The sequence below is a fragment of the Phyllobates terribilis genome, unplaced genomic scaffold (assembly GCF_046119375.1).
Source record: "Phyllobates terribilis strain yellow unplaced genomic scaffold, ASM4611937v1 Scaffold_1__5_contigs__length_1240528914, whole genome shotgun sequence".
Taxonomy (NCBI): Eukaryota; Metazoa; Chordata; class Amphibia; order Anura; family Dendrobatidae; genus Phyllobates; species Phyllobates terribilis.
In genome coordinates, this window is record NW_027362761.1 from 720,516,756 (window position 1) to 720,534,187 (window position 17,432).

The 17,432-nt window shown below is 46.7% G+C and overlaps 1 protein-coding gene across 13 annotated transcripts in view; it reads right to left on the reverse strand.

The window, feature by feature from the left end:
- The window catches only part of ADGRL3 (adhesion G protein-coupled receptor L3), a 1,088,292-nt gene that overhangs the window by 352,795 nt on the left and 718,065 nt on the right, over positions 1 to 17,432 (reverse strand). For all 13 annotated transcript variants that reach the window (XM_073686326.1, XM_073686314.1, XM_073686318.1 and 10 more), the window contains one exon: positions 12,716 to 12,782. In XM_073686326.1, the coding sequence (XP_073542427.1) occupies positions 12,716 to 12,782 (67 nt within the window). The remainder of the gene's footprint in view (positions 1 to 12,715; positions 12,783 to 17,432) is intronic.

Below are 17,432 nucleotides of genomic sequence, written 5' to 3' on the forward strand. Positions count from 1 at the left end.
CTGCTGCTAGTGTATTATCGGAACGCGTCTTTAGTGCCGCAGGTGGTGTACTAACAGACCGTCGCATGCGACTATCCTCCGATAACGTTGACCGGCTTACTTTTCTCAAAATGAACAAGGCCTGGATCTCTCATGAATTTGCCAGTCCTCTTCCAGAATAAATAATTGGTTGGCAACAGTATCCAGGTCTCCTGTTCTGTTCATGTTTCTACCACCTGAACTGTAATCCCTGAGCTCCAACACCGCCAGTTGGCGCTCGGAAGTGCCGTCTGCACAGTCAACACTTGCTACCATGTTATTGGGGTTCAGTAACGTCAGCTGTTCCCCTGCTGTGCGGACGGCAATTTCTCCTGCTCTGTCCACATTCTCACTACTACAGATTTTAAAGTTGCTCCAATTACACCTCTGGCTCCTCTGTTTTCAGTATTATCCCTGAGCTCCAACACCGCCAGTTGGCGCTCGGAAGTGCCGTCTGCACAGTCAACACTTGCTACCATGTAATTGGGGTTCAGTAACGTCAGCTGTTCCCCTGCTGTGCGGACGGCAATTTCTCCTGCTCTGTCCACATTCTCACTACTACAGATTTTAAAGTTGCTCCAATTACACCTCTGGCTCCTCTGTTTTCAGTATTATCCCTGAGCTCCAACACCGCCAGTTGGCGCTCGGAAGTGCCGTCTGCACAGTCAACACTTGCTACCATGTTATTGGGGTTCAGTAACGTCAGCTGTTCCCCTGCTGTGCGGACGGCAATTTCTCCTGCTCTGTCCACATTCTCACTACTACAGATTTTAAGGTTGCTCCAATTACACCTCTGGCTCCTCTGTTTTCAGTATTATCCCTGAGCTCCAACACCGCCAGTTGGCGCTCGGAAGTGCCGTCTGCACAGTCAACACTTGCTGCCGTGTTATTGGGGTTCAGTAACGTCAGCTGTTCCCCTGCTGTGCGGACGGCAATTTCTCCTGCTCTGTCCACATTCTCACTACTACAGATTTTAAAGTTGCTCCAATTACACCTCTGGCTCCTCTGTTTTCAGTATTATCCCTGAGCTCCAACACCGCCAGTTGGCGCTCGGAAGTGCCGTCTGCACAGTCAACACTTGCTACCATGTTATTGGGGTTCAGTAACGTCAGCTGTTCCCCTGCTGTGCGGACGGCAATTTCTCCTGCTCTGTCCACATTCTCACTACTACAGATTTTAAAGTTGCTCCAATTACACCTCTGGCTCCTCTGTTTTCAGTATTATCCCTGAGCTCCAACACCGCCAGTTGGCGCTCGGAAGTGCCGTCTGCACAGTCAACACTTGCTACCATGTTATTGGGGTTCAGTAACGTCAGCTGTTCCCCTGCTGTGCGGACGGCAATTTCTCCTGCTCTGTCCACATTCTCACTACTACAGATTTTAAAGTTGCTCCAATTACACCTCTGGCTCCTCTGTTTTCAGTATTATCCCTGAGCTCCAACACCGCCAGTTGGCGCTCGGAAGTGCCGTCTGCACAGTCAACACTTGCTACCATGTTATTGGGGTTCAGTAACGTCAGCTGTTCCCCTGCTGTGCGGACGGCAATTTCTCCTGCTCTGTCCACATTCTCACTACTACAGATTTTAAAGTTCCTCCAATTACACCTCTGGCTCCTCTGTTTTCAGTATTATCCCTGAGCTCCAACACCGCCAGTTGGCGCTCGGAAGTGCCGTCTGCACAGTCAACACTTGCTGCCGTGTTATTGGGGTTCAGTAACGTCAGCTGTTCCCCTGCTGTGCGGACGGCAATTTCTCCTGCTCTGTCCACATTCTCACTACTACAGATTTTAAAGTTGCTCCAATTACACCTCTGGCTCCTCTGTTTTCAGTATTATCCCTGAGCTCCAACACCGCCAGTTGGCGCTCGGAAGTGCTGTCTGCACAGTCAACACTTGCTGCCGTGTTATTGGGGTTCAGTAACGTCAGCTGTTCCCCTGCTGTGCGGACGGCAATTTCTCCTGCTTTGTCCACATCCACTGTACTACACATTTTAAAGTTGCTCCAATTACACCTCTGGCTCCTCTGTTTTCATTCTTATCCCTGGGCTCCAGCACCGCCAGTTGGCGCTCGGAAGTGCCGTCTGCACAGTCAACACTTGCTGCGGTGTTATTGGGGTTCAGTAACGTCAGCTGTTCCCCTGCTGTGTTCACGGCAATTTCTCCTGCTCTGTCCATATTCACTGTGCTACTTATTTAAAACTTGCTCCAATTACACCTCTGGCTCCTCCGTTTTTAGTATTTACCCTGGGCTCCAATACCGCTAGTTGCTGCTCAGAAGTGCCGTCTGCACAGTCAACACTTGCTGCCGTGTTATTGGGGTTCGGTAACGTCAGCTGTTCCCCTGCTGTACGGACGGCAATTTCTCCTGCTTTGTCCACATCCACTGTACTACACATTTTAAAGTTGCTCCAATTACACCTCTGGCTCCTCTGTTTTCATTCTTATCCCTGGGCTCCAGCACCGCCAGTTGGCGCTCGGAAGTGCCGTCTGCACAGTCAACACTTGCTGCGGTGTTATTGGGGTTCGGTAACGTCAGCTGTTCCCCTGCTGTGTTCACGGCAATTTCTCCTGCTCTGTCCATATTCACTGTGCTACTTATTTAAAACTTGCTCCAATTACACCTCTGGCTCCTCCGTTTTTAGTATTTACCCTGGGCTCCAATACCGCTAGTTGCTGCTCAGAAGTGCCGTCTGCACAGTCAACGCTTGCTCCAGTGTTATTGGGGTTCAGTAACGTCAGCTGATCCCCAGCTGTGTGTCCGGCAAATTCTCCTGCTTTGTCCACATCCACTGTACTACGGATTTAAAACCTCCTCCAAATACACCTCTGGCTCCTCTGTTTTTAGTATTTACCCTGGGCTCCAGCACCGCCAGCTGGTTCTCGGCAGTTCCATTGGCTCTTGTACCTTCTGCTACCCATCCGGGTTCCAGTACCGTCAGCTGGTCCTCGGTAGTTCCATTTGCTCTTGTATCTTCTGCTACCCATCCGGGTTCCAGTACCGTCAGCTGGTTCTCGGCAGTGTCTTTGGCACGGGTACTCCCTCCTGCCCAGCCTGGTTCCAGCACGCCAGCTGTTTCCGGGTAGTGTCAACGTCACTTTGCCTCCAATGCGTTGTCCTGTCGTGTTGCGGTCGGGTTAGCCGACTCTATGGTGCCTGCAGTTTAGGTGACTCCTATGTGGGCTGCGGGATCTGGCAATGAAGGCTGGTTCCATAGTGCCAATAGGACAAGCACCCCCTGTAGGACTGTGGGTTTTGGTAACTGCGGCCGGCTCGCGGCCTTGAACTTTTTTTTACATGGGTACCTTCTGCTACCCATCCGGGTTCCAGTACCGTCAGCTGGTTCTCGGCAGTGCCTTTGGATTAGGTGCCTCCTTCTCGGTATCCAAGTTCCACCAACGTCTGCTGGTCCTTGGTAGTGCTTTCTGGCACAGGTACCTCCTGCTTAGTAACCGAGTTCCAGTAACATCAGCTGGTCCTCGGTAGTTCCATTGGCTCTTGTACCTTCTGCTACCCATCCGGGTTCCAGTACCGTCAGCTGGTCCTCGGTAGTTCCATTTGCTCTTGTATCTTCTGCTACCCATCCGGGTTCCAGTACCGTCAGCTGGTTCTCGGCAGTGTCTTTGGCACGGGTACTCCCTCCTGCCCAGCCTGGTTCCAGCACGCCAGCTGTTTCCGGGTAGTGTCAACGTCACTTTGCCTCCAATGCGTTGTCCTGTCGTGTTGCGGTCGGGTTAGCCGACTCTATGGTGCCTGCAGTTTAGGTGACTCCTATGTGGGCTGCGGGATCTGGCAATGAAGGCTGGTTCCATAGTGCCAATAGGACAAGCACCCCCTGTAGGACTGTGGGTTTTGGTAACTGCGGCCGGCTCGCGGCCTTGAACTTTTTTTTACATGGGTACCTTCTGCTACCCATCCGGGTTCCAGTACCGTCAGCTGGTTCTCGGCAGTGCCTTTGGATTAGGTGCCTCCTTCTCGGTATCCAAGTTCCACCAACGTCTGCTGGTCCTTGGTAGTGCTTTCTGGCACAGGTACCTCCTGCTTAGTAACCGAGTTCCAGTAACATCAGCTGGTCCTCGGTAGTTCCATTGGCTCTTGTACCTTCTGCTACCCATCCGGGTTCCAGTACCGTCAGCTGGTCCTCGGTAGTTCCATTTGCTCTTGTATCTTCTGCTACCCATCCGGGTTCCAGTACCGTCAGCTGGTTCTCGGCAGTGTCTTTGGCACGGGTACTCCCTCCTGCCCAGCCTGGTTCCAGCACGCCAGCTGTTTCCGGGTAGTGTCAACGTCACTTTGCCTCCAATGCGTTGTCCTGTCGTGTTGCGGTCGGGTTAGCCGACTCTATGGTGCCTGCAGTTTAGGTGACTCCTATGTGGGCTGCGGGATCTGGCAATGAAGGCTGGTTCCATAGTGCCAATAGGACAAGCACCCCCTGTAGGACTGTGGGTTTTGGTAACTGCGGCCGGCTCGCGGCCTTGAACTTTTTTTTACATGGGTACCTTCTGCTACCCATCCGGGTTCCAGTACCGTCAGCTGGTTCTCGGCAGTGCCTTTGGATTAGGTGCCTCCTTCTCGGTATCCAAGTTCCACCAACGTCTGCTGGTCCTTGGTAGTGCTTTCTGGCACAGGTACCTCCTGCTTAGTAACCGAGTTCCAGTAACATCAGCTGGTCCTCGGTAGTTCCATTGGCTCTTGTACCTTCTGCTACCCATCCGGGTTCCAGTACCGTCAGCTGGTCCTCGGTAGTTCCTCAGCTTTCTTGTACCTTCTGCTACATTTCCAAGTTCAAGCTTTTTGAAATGGTTCTTGGTAATCACTCTGGATCTCCCTGACGAGGACCCTGAAGACGAGGACCCTGAAGACCAACCCTAAGAAGACGAGGACCCCGAAGACAATGACCCTGAAGACGAGGACCCTGAAGACCACCCCGAAGAAGACGAGGACCCTGAAGACCACCCCGAAGAAGACGAGGACCCCGAAGACGAGGACCCAGAAGACCAACCCGAAGAAGACGAGGACCCCGAAGACGAGGACCCCCGAAGACGACGACCCTGAAGACCACCCCGAAGAAGACCAAGAAGATGACCCTGAAGAAGTTGACCAAGAAGACAAAGAAGAGAAGACAAGCACCAAGATACAGAAGAACAAGAGACAGAAAACCAAGAAGCAGAAATACAAGAAGCTGCAGAACAAAAAGCGGAAGAACATTAAGCATAAGACTAAAAATCAGAGCAAAAGATAATATCTAAATTATAAGCAGAAGATGACTAAGCAGTGTATGGGGGTGAGTCCGTTCCTCCTCGTGGTGCCCCTGGAAAAGACCTGCTGCTGCAGGCCAAACTGAACGCGGACAAATCCTGTTGTAAATCTTTTGTGACGGGCAGAACGAAAGGTGTAATGTCCAACCTTTTATAGATAACAACTACAGGAATGCCTGTCACAAATAAGAATATGATGAAGAAGAAGAATATGAAGAAGATGAAGAAGTAGAATATGAAGAATGTAAAAAAAAGAATAATACGAAGAAGGTGAAGAAGAAGAAGGTGAAGAAGAAGTGGATGAAAAAGATGCTGAGGATGATGAAGGAGAAAGTGTGGGAGAAGTAAAAAAGAAGGTGAAGAGCATGGAAGTAGTGAAACATAAATATCTGACAAAATATAAAAATACTTAACATAGTTAATATTTCCGTAACTCAGAACATAATAAAAAAATAGTAATTCCTGCTATTCCATTTGACTGGGCTAAACCTCTATGCCTTTATTGTCTCCCCCACCTCCCCCAATACATTCTACATTATTCTTAGTTGTTTTCCTTCATGTAGAAATAACCTACAAGGAAAGAAAGGGTTTATTTTAATTCCGATATTTATGTCCCATTGACTTGCATTGGTTTCCGGTATCGGAATCGGCGATATCCGATACTTTTTCGGTATCGGTCCGATCCAATCCGATCCGATATTTCCCGATATCGGAAGGTATCGCTCAACACTAATTATGAACCCTATGCGCTGGGATTCATCCCCAGAGGACTTGGGTCTCAAACGAAAATACAATAAGCAAGCATTTTTAAATGAAAAAAATTCTCGGTGTTCACCAAAAAATAAATCCGGCAAACATACCTTAGGCTCCAAGAAATGTGCTCCAGGACAGTTACTCACGTGCTGACGGAGCTCGGCCACCTCCAGAGAGAGTCCCTGCAGGCGATGAGCCAAATCCTGAACCGACACCATGATGGAACAGAAAAATCTTTCCTTAGAGAATTTGCAGGCTGGACTTACTGTTATGTTCTGCTACCAGAGCTAAGGAAAGAGAGGAGATCTGTCCCTACGATAGAACTCAGCTGAATACCTACGATGTAACAGGGAACCTGATCCTGCGATCAGACCTGCTAAAGTCCTAAGCTAGTCTGTACGGAGACCTATAGATGTGGGGAAGGAATCCCTACAAGTACTAAGGACTGGGAGGAAAATGGGACACCTCCTAACAGAAATAGCAGCAGACAGACGAACAAACAAAATATATAGAACATAGAGGTCCGTAGACCAAGCAAACTAACAGAGTTAGATACAGAGCACAGGCTAGCTAGAAAGTAGTTATACAATGAAGTCCAGCAAAGCCAGAAGGGCGGAGCAGGATTAAATAGGCCAACAAGGTCATGTGACCAGCAATAGAAAAAACCTAAGAGCAAGGTTCTAACATAAGGGGCATTGCAAGTTGCTCCGTCCTAATTTTTGGCAGCTTTTGCTGGGAAAGCATAAGCAAATACTATGGGAGACCTACTCCCCAATAATGGGACTTATGTTTGTAATATGCTGTACTGCATGGCTCTTGTAAGGGGCATTGCAAGTTGTTCCGTCCTAATTTTTGGCAGCTTTTGCTGGGAAAGCATAAGCAAATACTATGGGAGACCCACTCCCCAATAATGGGACTTATGTTTGTAATATGCTGTACTGCATGGCTCTTGTAAGGGGCATTGCAAGTTGCTCCGTCCTAATTTTTGGCAGCTTTTGCTGGGAAAGCATAAGCAAATACTATGGGAGACCCACTCCCCAATAATGGGACTTATGTTTGTAATATGCTGTACTGCATGGCTCTTGTAAGGGGCATTGCAAGTTGCTCCGTCCTAATTTTTGGCAGCTTTTGCTGGGAAAGCATAAGCAAATACTATGGGAGACCCACTCCCCAATAATGGGACTTATGTTTGTAATATGCTGTACTGCATGGCTCTTGTAAGGGGCATTGCAAGTTGCTCCGTCCTAATTTTTGGCAGCTTTTGCTTGCAAGGCATAAGCAAATACTATGGGACGCCCACTCCCCAATAATGGGACTTATGTTTGTAATATGCTGTACTGCATGTGACGCGCCCCCTGGGCCGTGTGTACACGTGTGTGGGATACCCGGTGCCGGGTCTCTGGGGTCTGTAGTGTCCGTGGCGGTGACCCGGTCCCGTGGCTCAGGCTGGTCAAACCAGTGGCAATCTTTCTTAGGTTTTGAGGTTAATTGTCCGACTGCGCCACCCGTGGATTGCGGTCAGGGAGTACCACCGCTGCGAGGCAGACCGCTGAGGCTGGTGTTGTGTGCGCAGCATAAAATGGGATAACTCCCCTCGGGAGGAGTATAGCCTCAGGGCAGTGAGTGTGGATGATGGGGGTGATGGTGCACGAGCGCAGCACGAATGACTCAGAGTCTTTGAAGTGCAGTTCAGGGTCTTTACTGATGATTATAAGGTAGACCCTCCCGGGAGTACTGGCTAGCATAAGAGGCCTGGTCAGTCTGTGAGCAAGCAGGAGTTCCCCTGGCCAGGTGGAGTTGTAGGCCTCCCCGTCTGTCTGCACTCTTCCTGGCTACCTTGCTGTAAGCGGGTAGAAGTAGCCCACGTCCCTGAGTGTACCGTGTAGTGCTCACCCGTATGGCTGGTGACTTGGGGCCTTCTGTTAGCCTCCGCTCCACGACGGCGGTGCTGGTCCCTTGCTTGTGACTGAGCCTCCGGGCTTCTATGGCCAGAGGACCTGAAATCCCCTGCCGGCTGGTTTCTGCTGCTGGATATATAAGTCCTCACAGCTTCGGACTCCTGTGTCCGGTTCCTATTGTCTTCTGCCAGGGCGAGCTCTGCTCAGCTTCCAGCCCCTCGTCTTTAGCTCCTAGCTCCTACAGAGCTCCTTGCTGTTACTTTCCCTTGCTCTCACTCTGACTCTGACTGTTCTCTGTTCTGTGACTCACTCAACCCCACCCCAGATCCAGTTTATAAGGGCAGAATTCTCCCCTCCCAGGACTGGGGCAGGAGGATGTTGCATGTTTAAGGGATCCTGACTAGGAAACCTCCCACTTGCTCTCCGACGCAATCTCTATTACTGTGGTGACCAGACCCCTGGGGTGCCACACATGGCTCTTGTAAGGGGCATTGCAGTACCTCATAATTTTTGGAAAGCATTCCATTCACTGCTTAGGCCAACAGTGCACAGGAGACCCAGTTGCTATAAATGGAAAAAAAGGTTTAGTTAACGCCCTCTGACCTCCATGTCATTTCCAAGGGGCATTGGAGTGCCTCGAAATTTTTGGTAGGCATTGCACTCACTGTATGCCCTATAACTGTGTAGCCGAACCGCTCCTTTTGTTACAGAAACATATCCTACAAGACATATCTGGTTGACTGGCCTGATATTGATGTGAATGGTCCCTGTTCCTCCTGCTCTTTCTCCTTTGCCACTACCTCATCCATCATTTATCACCTGAAGCTTTGTTTTAACGGGAGTCATAGAACTTGGATAGTAGCAGGAAAACATCCAGCAATCCTCGGAGGAGGTAGGATATGCGCCAAAACGCTGACCTCCTCAGGCCTAGCCGCTACTACATACATGCGCTTGCATTACAACAAAACAAAGCAGATGCTAACTTCTATCATCCTCATCATGCTCCTCACCTTGGCACTCTCAACTCCCCTGATGGAGAAGTCAGGGCCCACCGGAGGAGTCTGATAGTCCGGTGGGCTCGGCCAATGCTGCCCTAAAGCAGGCCAGGCTAAGAAAAGTGTGGGAAAGGTTACCGGTACAAATAGGGGTGGCTGGGGACCGAGTATGGACACCCGGACACCCCCTGGAGGCTGGGGAGCAAGCGGGGACACCCGGCCACCAGACGGCTGGGGACTGAGTATGGATACCAGGCCGCCGACACAGCCATGGCGTGGTGGCCAGATTCCGCCTCCACATGCCTAAAAGGCCCAATTTAAAGTGCAAGCAAGCAAGCAGTATGGTATTGCAGCCTGGGGGTGGGTGGGTGGCAGGCTGCATACTTGCGCTTGCATTGCAAGGAATGGGAGAGGTACAAATGAACACTGCCCTGGGACAAGGACTTGAATGGAGATAGTTGCAAGTCTGCAACGACAGGTGCAAGATGGGAGGCATCTTCGCATGTACCATGAACAGGGGTTTGGCATGCACACACTACAGCGGAATAGGCTCTCCTTCCCACTAAATGCACTGGGGAGGGCACAGGTAATGTTTTGGTATACGCGCTTAATCTTATGTATAAGGCACATCAGGACAAATAGGGGCGGCTGGGGACTGAGTATGGATACCTCGCTGCCGAAGCAGCCATGAGGTAGTGGCCAACTTCGGCCTCCTATAAACTAAAAGGCTCCATTTCAAGTGCAAGCTAGCAGTATGAATTGCAGTCTGGGGGTGGGTGGGTGGCAGGCTGCACACTTGCACTTGCATTAAAAGAAAACATAGCAGATGCTAACTTCTGTCATCATCATCATGCTCCTCACCTTGGCACTCTCAACTCCACCGATGGAGAAGTCAGGGCCCACCGGAGGAGTCTGGTTCTCTGGTGGGCTCGTCCAATGCTGCCTAAAGCAGGCCGGGCTAAGAAAAGTGTGTGGGGGGATGTTCCAAGGAGAAATGGGGGCGGCTGGGGACCGTTTATGGACACCCGACAGCCCCCAGGCGGCTGGGGACCATGTGGACACTCGGCCGCGGGGCGGCTGGGGACTGAGTATGGACACCCGGCCGCCGGGCGGCTGGGGACTGAGTATGGATTCCAGGCTGCCAACACAGCCATGACGTGGTGGCCAGATTCCGCCTCCACATGCCTAAAAGGCCCAATTTCAAGTTCAAGCAAGCAAGCAGTATGGTATTGCAGCCTGGGGGAAGGTGGGTGGCAGGCTGCATACTTGCGCTTGTACTGCAAGGAATGGGGGAGGTACAATTGAACACTGCCCTGGGACTAGAACTTGCATGGGGATAGTTGCAAGTCTGCATCTTCTGATGCGGCAAGGATCACTTATGATGGGCACACTTTTAGACAGTGACCTGGGAGTCAGAGATGCTTCCAGGGGTCTTCCCCATGCTGTTCCCATGTCTTTTCAGCACTTTATGCATGTGTCACACAGCACATGGCCAGATAAGGTTGTAAAATGTTAAAATGACATTTCCCGGTGAATGCATTTGTCATAGTTGAAAGCAATACAAAAGTGCAAAAATGCATAAAAAATGCTACTTGTGAACATAGCCGAAGGTGTGGAGGAGTATTTTTGTTTTTGGTCATTTATTTTAACTTATACACAAGTCTTTTCCCTGGAAAGGATGTTCCTTAACATATTTCACAGGAAAAAAGTTTCACTTTCGTTTTATTGTGAGCCTGTAAAAGTGGCTTAATACCTCTGACCACGTTGTTGACAGCAGTGACCTGGGGGTCAGAAATGCTTCCTGGGGCGATCCCCATGCTGTCCCCATGTCATTTGAGCACTGTCACTATCGTTTTGGGCACTTGTTTGGCTTTTAAAAGACTGCCAGGGGTGCCACCGCAAAAATGCTCGAGTCTCCCATAGACTAACCTTGGGCTCGTTGCTCGGGTCGAGCACCCGAGTATCACGGCGAGCTCGGCCCGAGCTTCGAGCACCCGAGCATTTTAGTGCTCGCTCAACACTATTCTTTATGCTTTCATGTTCCCCCTTGTGCTGAACTTTCAATTTGCTGTTATACATAGGTACATGATAGATTTACTCTCTAGTTATATTCAAATATATGTACCGTAGCTGAAAGCATAATGTAAAAGATCCTAAGTTAAGCTAACACAGCAGATATATGATTGTAAGGCTACACTTGTAGCACTACTGATGAATGGAAATAAATAGGTTGGTCCAACACCAATGTTCAAATTCATAATAAATGTCTATCTATTTAATAAAGTAATCACTTTTGTAATATTCAGTACTTCAACTAAAAGTATGTGTTAAGCAGGGAGAGCAGAATGAACCCAGCTTCCAAAACAGACGTCACTGCCCTGAAAAGTGACATCCTCAGTGACATCTGTTTCCGTGGCTGTTCTCTGCTCTCCCTGCTTGCCATATTCTCTCATTTTCACGGCATATTGACAGTGCACTCTTTTCCATGCCAGTCACTTTTCATTAGACTCAATGAGGGAGTGCACTGTCGCTGCACATTCAAAGGAACATAGCATTGTGAGAAGGGAGCGAATACAGAGCACGAGTCAGAATTTTCAACCACCGAATGATCAGTAGTGCATATTTAGGCTGCTTGGTCTGCCTAACCAGCCAGCACCAGTAGATGTCAAACATCCTATTCCAGAATGACTTCACTGTATTGCACTGTGGGAGCAGGGTGAACAGCATAATTGCCTTTTTTTTACAGCTATTTGAAGAAGACCACAGTGGGGGCATAATTCATGTGTTGGGGCCACAATGGAGAACATTATTAGGTTATGGGGCCCAGCATGGGGCACATTAGTACAGTATGCGAGCCACAATGGAGGGCTCTATTTGTAGTGTGAGTGCTGCAATGGGGGATTGTTTTATTGTTTTATGATTGTTCCTGTATTACTCAAGCAATAGTTACAATAAATGAAGCATTAGAATTACATAGAAGCAGACACATTAAAAGCTGGTTTGGGCTTGAATTGTGTTGGCTGCTACAGTTTGATGAATTATTGTGTAAAGTAACATTAGATGAGAGCATTATAAAAATAATAAACCAAGATGCATTTTCTATATTTAGATTGTCGTTCTTGCAAGATTTCTTCTCTTTGTTTCTTTATATGACATTGCCAAAATGTACAATATTTGATAAAATGTCTGTTCATAGCAAGTAATTAAATTTAAAAAAATCTATTCTGACTTTCTGTTTAGAGATACAAATTACTGTACTAATGCAAATTGTCTTATAAATCAGCTGTTCTTTGACGCTGAGCCCCCTACATCATCATCAGCCCACAGAAAGGATAGTGCTCCTTAGCAATATGAGTTTCTAAAGTCTGATGGAATAACCTTTCTCTGACACTTTGTAAAATTGAAGAAGCTAAAGCCAATACTTCTTAAACGGGCTTTAAGGACAGCATATTTATGATCTATCATTATCCAGTTAACAGAGTGATCTCTGGACCGCCATCGCCCCTTCTATGTTACTTCAGGCACAGCCATTCATTCATACATAGAGCTGTGCATGATGCTGCATCTCAGCCAAATTTACTCGAATGGTACTAAAGCTGCAGTACTAACCACACATGCAAGTACGGATGAACTGCTGTGCCCATGACAATGCTCTGTGCATTCATGTACATTGCCCTTCAGCAGATGCCCCTGTCCCACTAAAATTCTATAGATTGTTTCACTTATATTTTTTATACATAAATATTTAATTCAAGTAATTGAAAATGAATACATATATACAATAAAGAACATAATTACCATGATTATCAGTGTAGCAGGTCCAATGAAGCTCCAAATAAAGTAAGTATCATGTCGAAGCCAACACCTACAAAATAAAAAAATTGAAAAAATATATAAAACATTTTCAAAAAACAAGTTCATTGTACTATTTCCAAGCCATTTTCCACAGTACCTGACAAATATATAAAACTAACACAAGCAAAACAAGATTTAGGAGGATTCTTATGCATCTATCTAGCATCCTCCTCCCTCTGGAATTATTAAATGACCCAATAAAAGAAAACAGATGGAATCAATGTGACACTGTGAAATAAAAATCATCATTATTTTGGAGGCAACCTTATTAAAAAGGGGTGATAAATTCTCAGTGACAACTGATGGAGCCGAAAACTGTGCACATCACACCGCACCACTGATGGATCCAACCACAGACTTCCTTGATAAAGGCCTCTGGCCGAAACGTTGGGATCATTTATCTGTATCTTCACACAGTCGGTGGATTTTTTCAATAAAGCTACATTCTCATATTTAATTGCCTCGTCTTCAGTGCCGAAGGCTGTCTTATTATTATTTGCTTTGGTTTATACTTCTGAGCATGAAAATTCTTATTACGGTACTGCTAGCCCTATACATTTTCACAAATACTGGTATGCCCAAGGTGTACCGACATAGAAGTAACACCTTTGCAATATTTGTAGGAATGTCTTTTTGCTAAGGGAGTGTTGGATGCTCTGAAATGTGAACTCAAAGACTCTGTACCCAGAATCATTCACCTACAAAAAATGCCTGTAGTACATATTAATGCTTGGCCGTCACTCCATACAAAGCTACAAAAAGCTAATGGCCCAATATCATGATTCATAGACTAGCCAAAAAGAAACCCAAGGGATAAGGGAAATTAAGTAAATAAAAATAGCATGTTTATTGATATTGGAACAATCGTTCAATTACAATTCTATGCAAAAAGAAAGATGATTAAATATATTATGGTAATTAAAAATTTTGCACTGGCGCTAAGTATTCATTTCTATTCCCAGCTACAACTTGGAATGCAAACTCCACAATTTGCTAAAAGAAATTTTCATTATAGTGAAATATAGACCAAATCGTGCTATGGGAAGAACACACAATAATGAGAAGGAATAATCACTTCAAGAAAATGTATTCTATGGGTCTTGCGTGTATGTTCACACTTAATAATCTGTGCTAACACATTGGAACAAAGACCTTTGGTCGGTATAGAAAATTGTTTGTGTGCACTAGCGCACAGGTTAGTTTTTTGAGCACAAGAACTGTACACTCAACAAATATATACTTGTGTAAAGCTCTTAGGCCAAATTCACATTGTCATGCTTTCAGCATTAAGTTTCATTGTTGAGTTTGTTTGCAGTACACAGGCTCCATCTAGTGGCTGAATTTATTTATCGTAACTAGCTTTTTGTCCTTCTGCTCTTCCTATCCCTTGCTCTGTAGTGGTGCATCTTGGGAAGAAGAAGCTCATTACATCACAGACTAGTGTTCAGAGGACATCCACCATCTTACTCTTCTTTGTGACAGCATCGCTGTTTTACTGAATGCATATACCAATGTTAAACAGTGAAACAGCGGCTACCCAGCCAGTAGGATTCTGGACACCGACTATACAGAGACTTAGTACAGCTACAGCAATCTCTGCACAGCCAAACATTCCCTCAAAGGCCCCATGTCCCAAAAATCTTCATATAAAACGAGATCTGTAGCTTCTATCTTCTCAAAGGCATTGTCTATCAGCAACACCATCGCCATTGCCTGCACAAAAGCTGAAGCCACCAAAATGCAAGCAACCTTTGATAACCATAAAATGCAACTGAAGTTAGAGAAAGCGCATTTGGAAGAGAGCGAAAGCTGACTATGAGAGCAGATCGCAAATTGAGAAGGCATGCCTGGATGCTGCCATAGAGAGACTAACAGCAGGAAAAGAGGCTGCAGCCGCTCTAGCTGAAGCAGAGCTCCTAGAGGCCACACAATACCCCAAACTGCAAGGACAAAGCAGAACTCCTAGCCAAAGGCTTATACCGCAGAATTCCTAGCCAAAGGCTTATACCGCAGGATTCATTACAACACACATCAGAGTACGTTAAGAGTTCCCTGATTCAAACAGCAATCCTGAGGCAGTAAGAAAACAAGAATACGATATCTCCAGTGAGACAAACAGGATTCAACATGGGGTGCAGACCCAGAACAGCTATAAATGTGAAAGCAACGCGCAAGACAACTCTGCTAATGACAACCCTGCCGCTCACCAGGTAACTGAAGCAAATCACCTTGCTGGGATATCTTTCGTCATGCCAAAGCAATACAACACCAGCTGCCGCCACTCACAAGATACTAACAGGTATGATCACACCTTACATTATCAGGGCGACCCACCACCATTATACCCTGCTGATAATGGACTTTGCTAAGTTCTTTACATGGCGTGAACTAGTCACCAAAAGGCTCTTAAAATTTAATGATCATGCTGAAGGCTACAGTGCCTGGAGAGTTTCTTTCCAAAATGTTACTAGAGACTTGCGGTTGGCATACAGAGAGGAAATAGACCTCTTAGTCAAATATCTGGGAAAAGAGTCAGACACACAGCAAGGATCAGAGACATCAATATAAACAACCCTGAGACCTGCCTCAAAATGATCTGGGATAGGCTGGATGAGTGTTACGGCTCAGCATAGACAATAAAAAGAGCCTTATTCAAAAGAATTGATGACTTTCCTAAAATATCTAACGAAGGCCTTCAGAAACTCATTGAGCTAAGTGACCTGCAAATGGAAGTCCAGGTTGCTAAATGTGAAGAGGACTTTCAGGGACTCGCATTCCTTGACACAGCCAGATGTGTTAACCCTTTAGTCCTAAAATTGCCCTGCAATCTGCAGGAGAGGTTGCTCACACATGGGTCCACATAAAAATATAAACAAAGTGTTCCATTCCCTCCCTTCTCCATTTTTGTAGAATTTGTGTACCAACAAGCAAGGATCAGGATTGACTCTAGCTTTGACTTTACACTGTCGTATGCCACTTCGGCACTAGCTTACAATCCAAGCAAGACGTCTGTGGCAGTACACAAGACTAATGCTTCTTCTCCTGGTTCTGTTCACAGGTCTGTCGGCCATTCTCAGGAAGAAACAAAGGTACAGGATCCCTGCAAGCAGTGCTCCCTCCATCAGAAGCTTCATCCTCTCCTGAAATGCAGAACCTTCAGAGGCAAACCCATGCAAGATCGCAAGAGCTTCCTGAAAGAAAATGGTATCTGCTTCAAGTGCTGTTCATCTAAAACTCATCTTGCCAAGGACTGCAAGGTCAGTGTAAAATGCTCTGAATGTGGTACCACAGACCACAACACAGTGCTACATCCTGGTCCAGCTCCATGGGGTGCACAAAACACTTCAACGGACAGTGAGCATGGCGGGGAGGAAGGGAACACTGCTACAGCTACCCCAGAGCCAGAGATCACTTTGCAATATACAGAAGTTTGTAAAGGGTCAATAGACAGTAGATCCTGCTTCAAAATCTGCCTAGTCAGAGAATATCCAAAGGGCCAAAACTGTAAAACTGTACGCCATCTTGCATGATCAAAGTATCAGATCCTTGGCTAGATCAACGTTCTTTGACCTATTCAATATTTAAGGGCCAAGCACTCCCTACTCATTACAAACATGTACAGGTACTGTGATGACAGCAGGCAGGAAGGCTACTGATTACTAAATTGAGTCCTTAGATGGGCTCTGCAGCACTGCTCCCTAAGCCCAAAGGCTAGATCTAGGATGGGTCATAAAAGGAGACGTATGCCTAGGACGCATGCAGTCTCCTTCCTCCATGCAAAGCATTCTTACAAATACCCTGGAGAACTGTCACCCATCTCTGTTCCAACCCTGTAGCAACGACTTCCATGTCAAGGAACTGCCACACAGAACCCAAATACAGAACCCTCTAATAGACTCTACTCATGACAGCAGTATAATATCCGATAGCTATGAGGATCAATTAGGGTGTACTTTCTTCAGAGAATAAAGCAAGACAATCAGGTGGCAATGCCAATGGAAGGCAAGTTGTTCTAAGAGGTAATGGACAAGGAACTTGTTCAAGATGAGACTAACAGCTGTGTCACACCTCTTCCCTTAAGAACCCACAGACCACACATGCCAAATAACAGAGATCAAGTTTCTCCTCTCTCAAGCATAACTTCCAAAGGAAACAAGAGATGAAAGATCACTTTTTCTCCTTCATGGCAAAGATTTTCGAAAACGGTCATGCAGAGATAGCTCCCACTCTCAAAGACTTTGAAGAATACTGGTTCCTACCCATGTTTGGAGTATAACACTCAAAGAAACCAGGCCAGATTAGAGTGGTGTTTGATTCTAGTGCTAAATTTAAAAATGTCTCTTTGAATTACGTTCTTCTAACAAGTCCAGACCTCAACAATAAACTGCTAAGAGTACTAATGTGCTTCCGTAAAGTTTCCATTGCCTTTGTCACTGATATCCAGCAAATGTTCCACTGCTTCCTCGTAAAAGAAAAGGACAGGAATTTCTTAAAGTTCATCTGGTACAGAGACAACGATGCTTCTAAAGATGTCACAAAGTATCGGATGAGAGTTCACATCTTTGACCACAGTCCTTCCCCTGCAGTCGCTATTTATGGACTCAAAAGATCTGCTCAAGAAGGAGAAGCAGAATTTGGATCAGTTGTCAAAAAAATCATA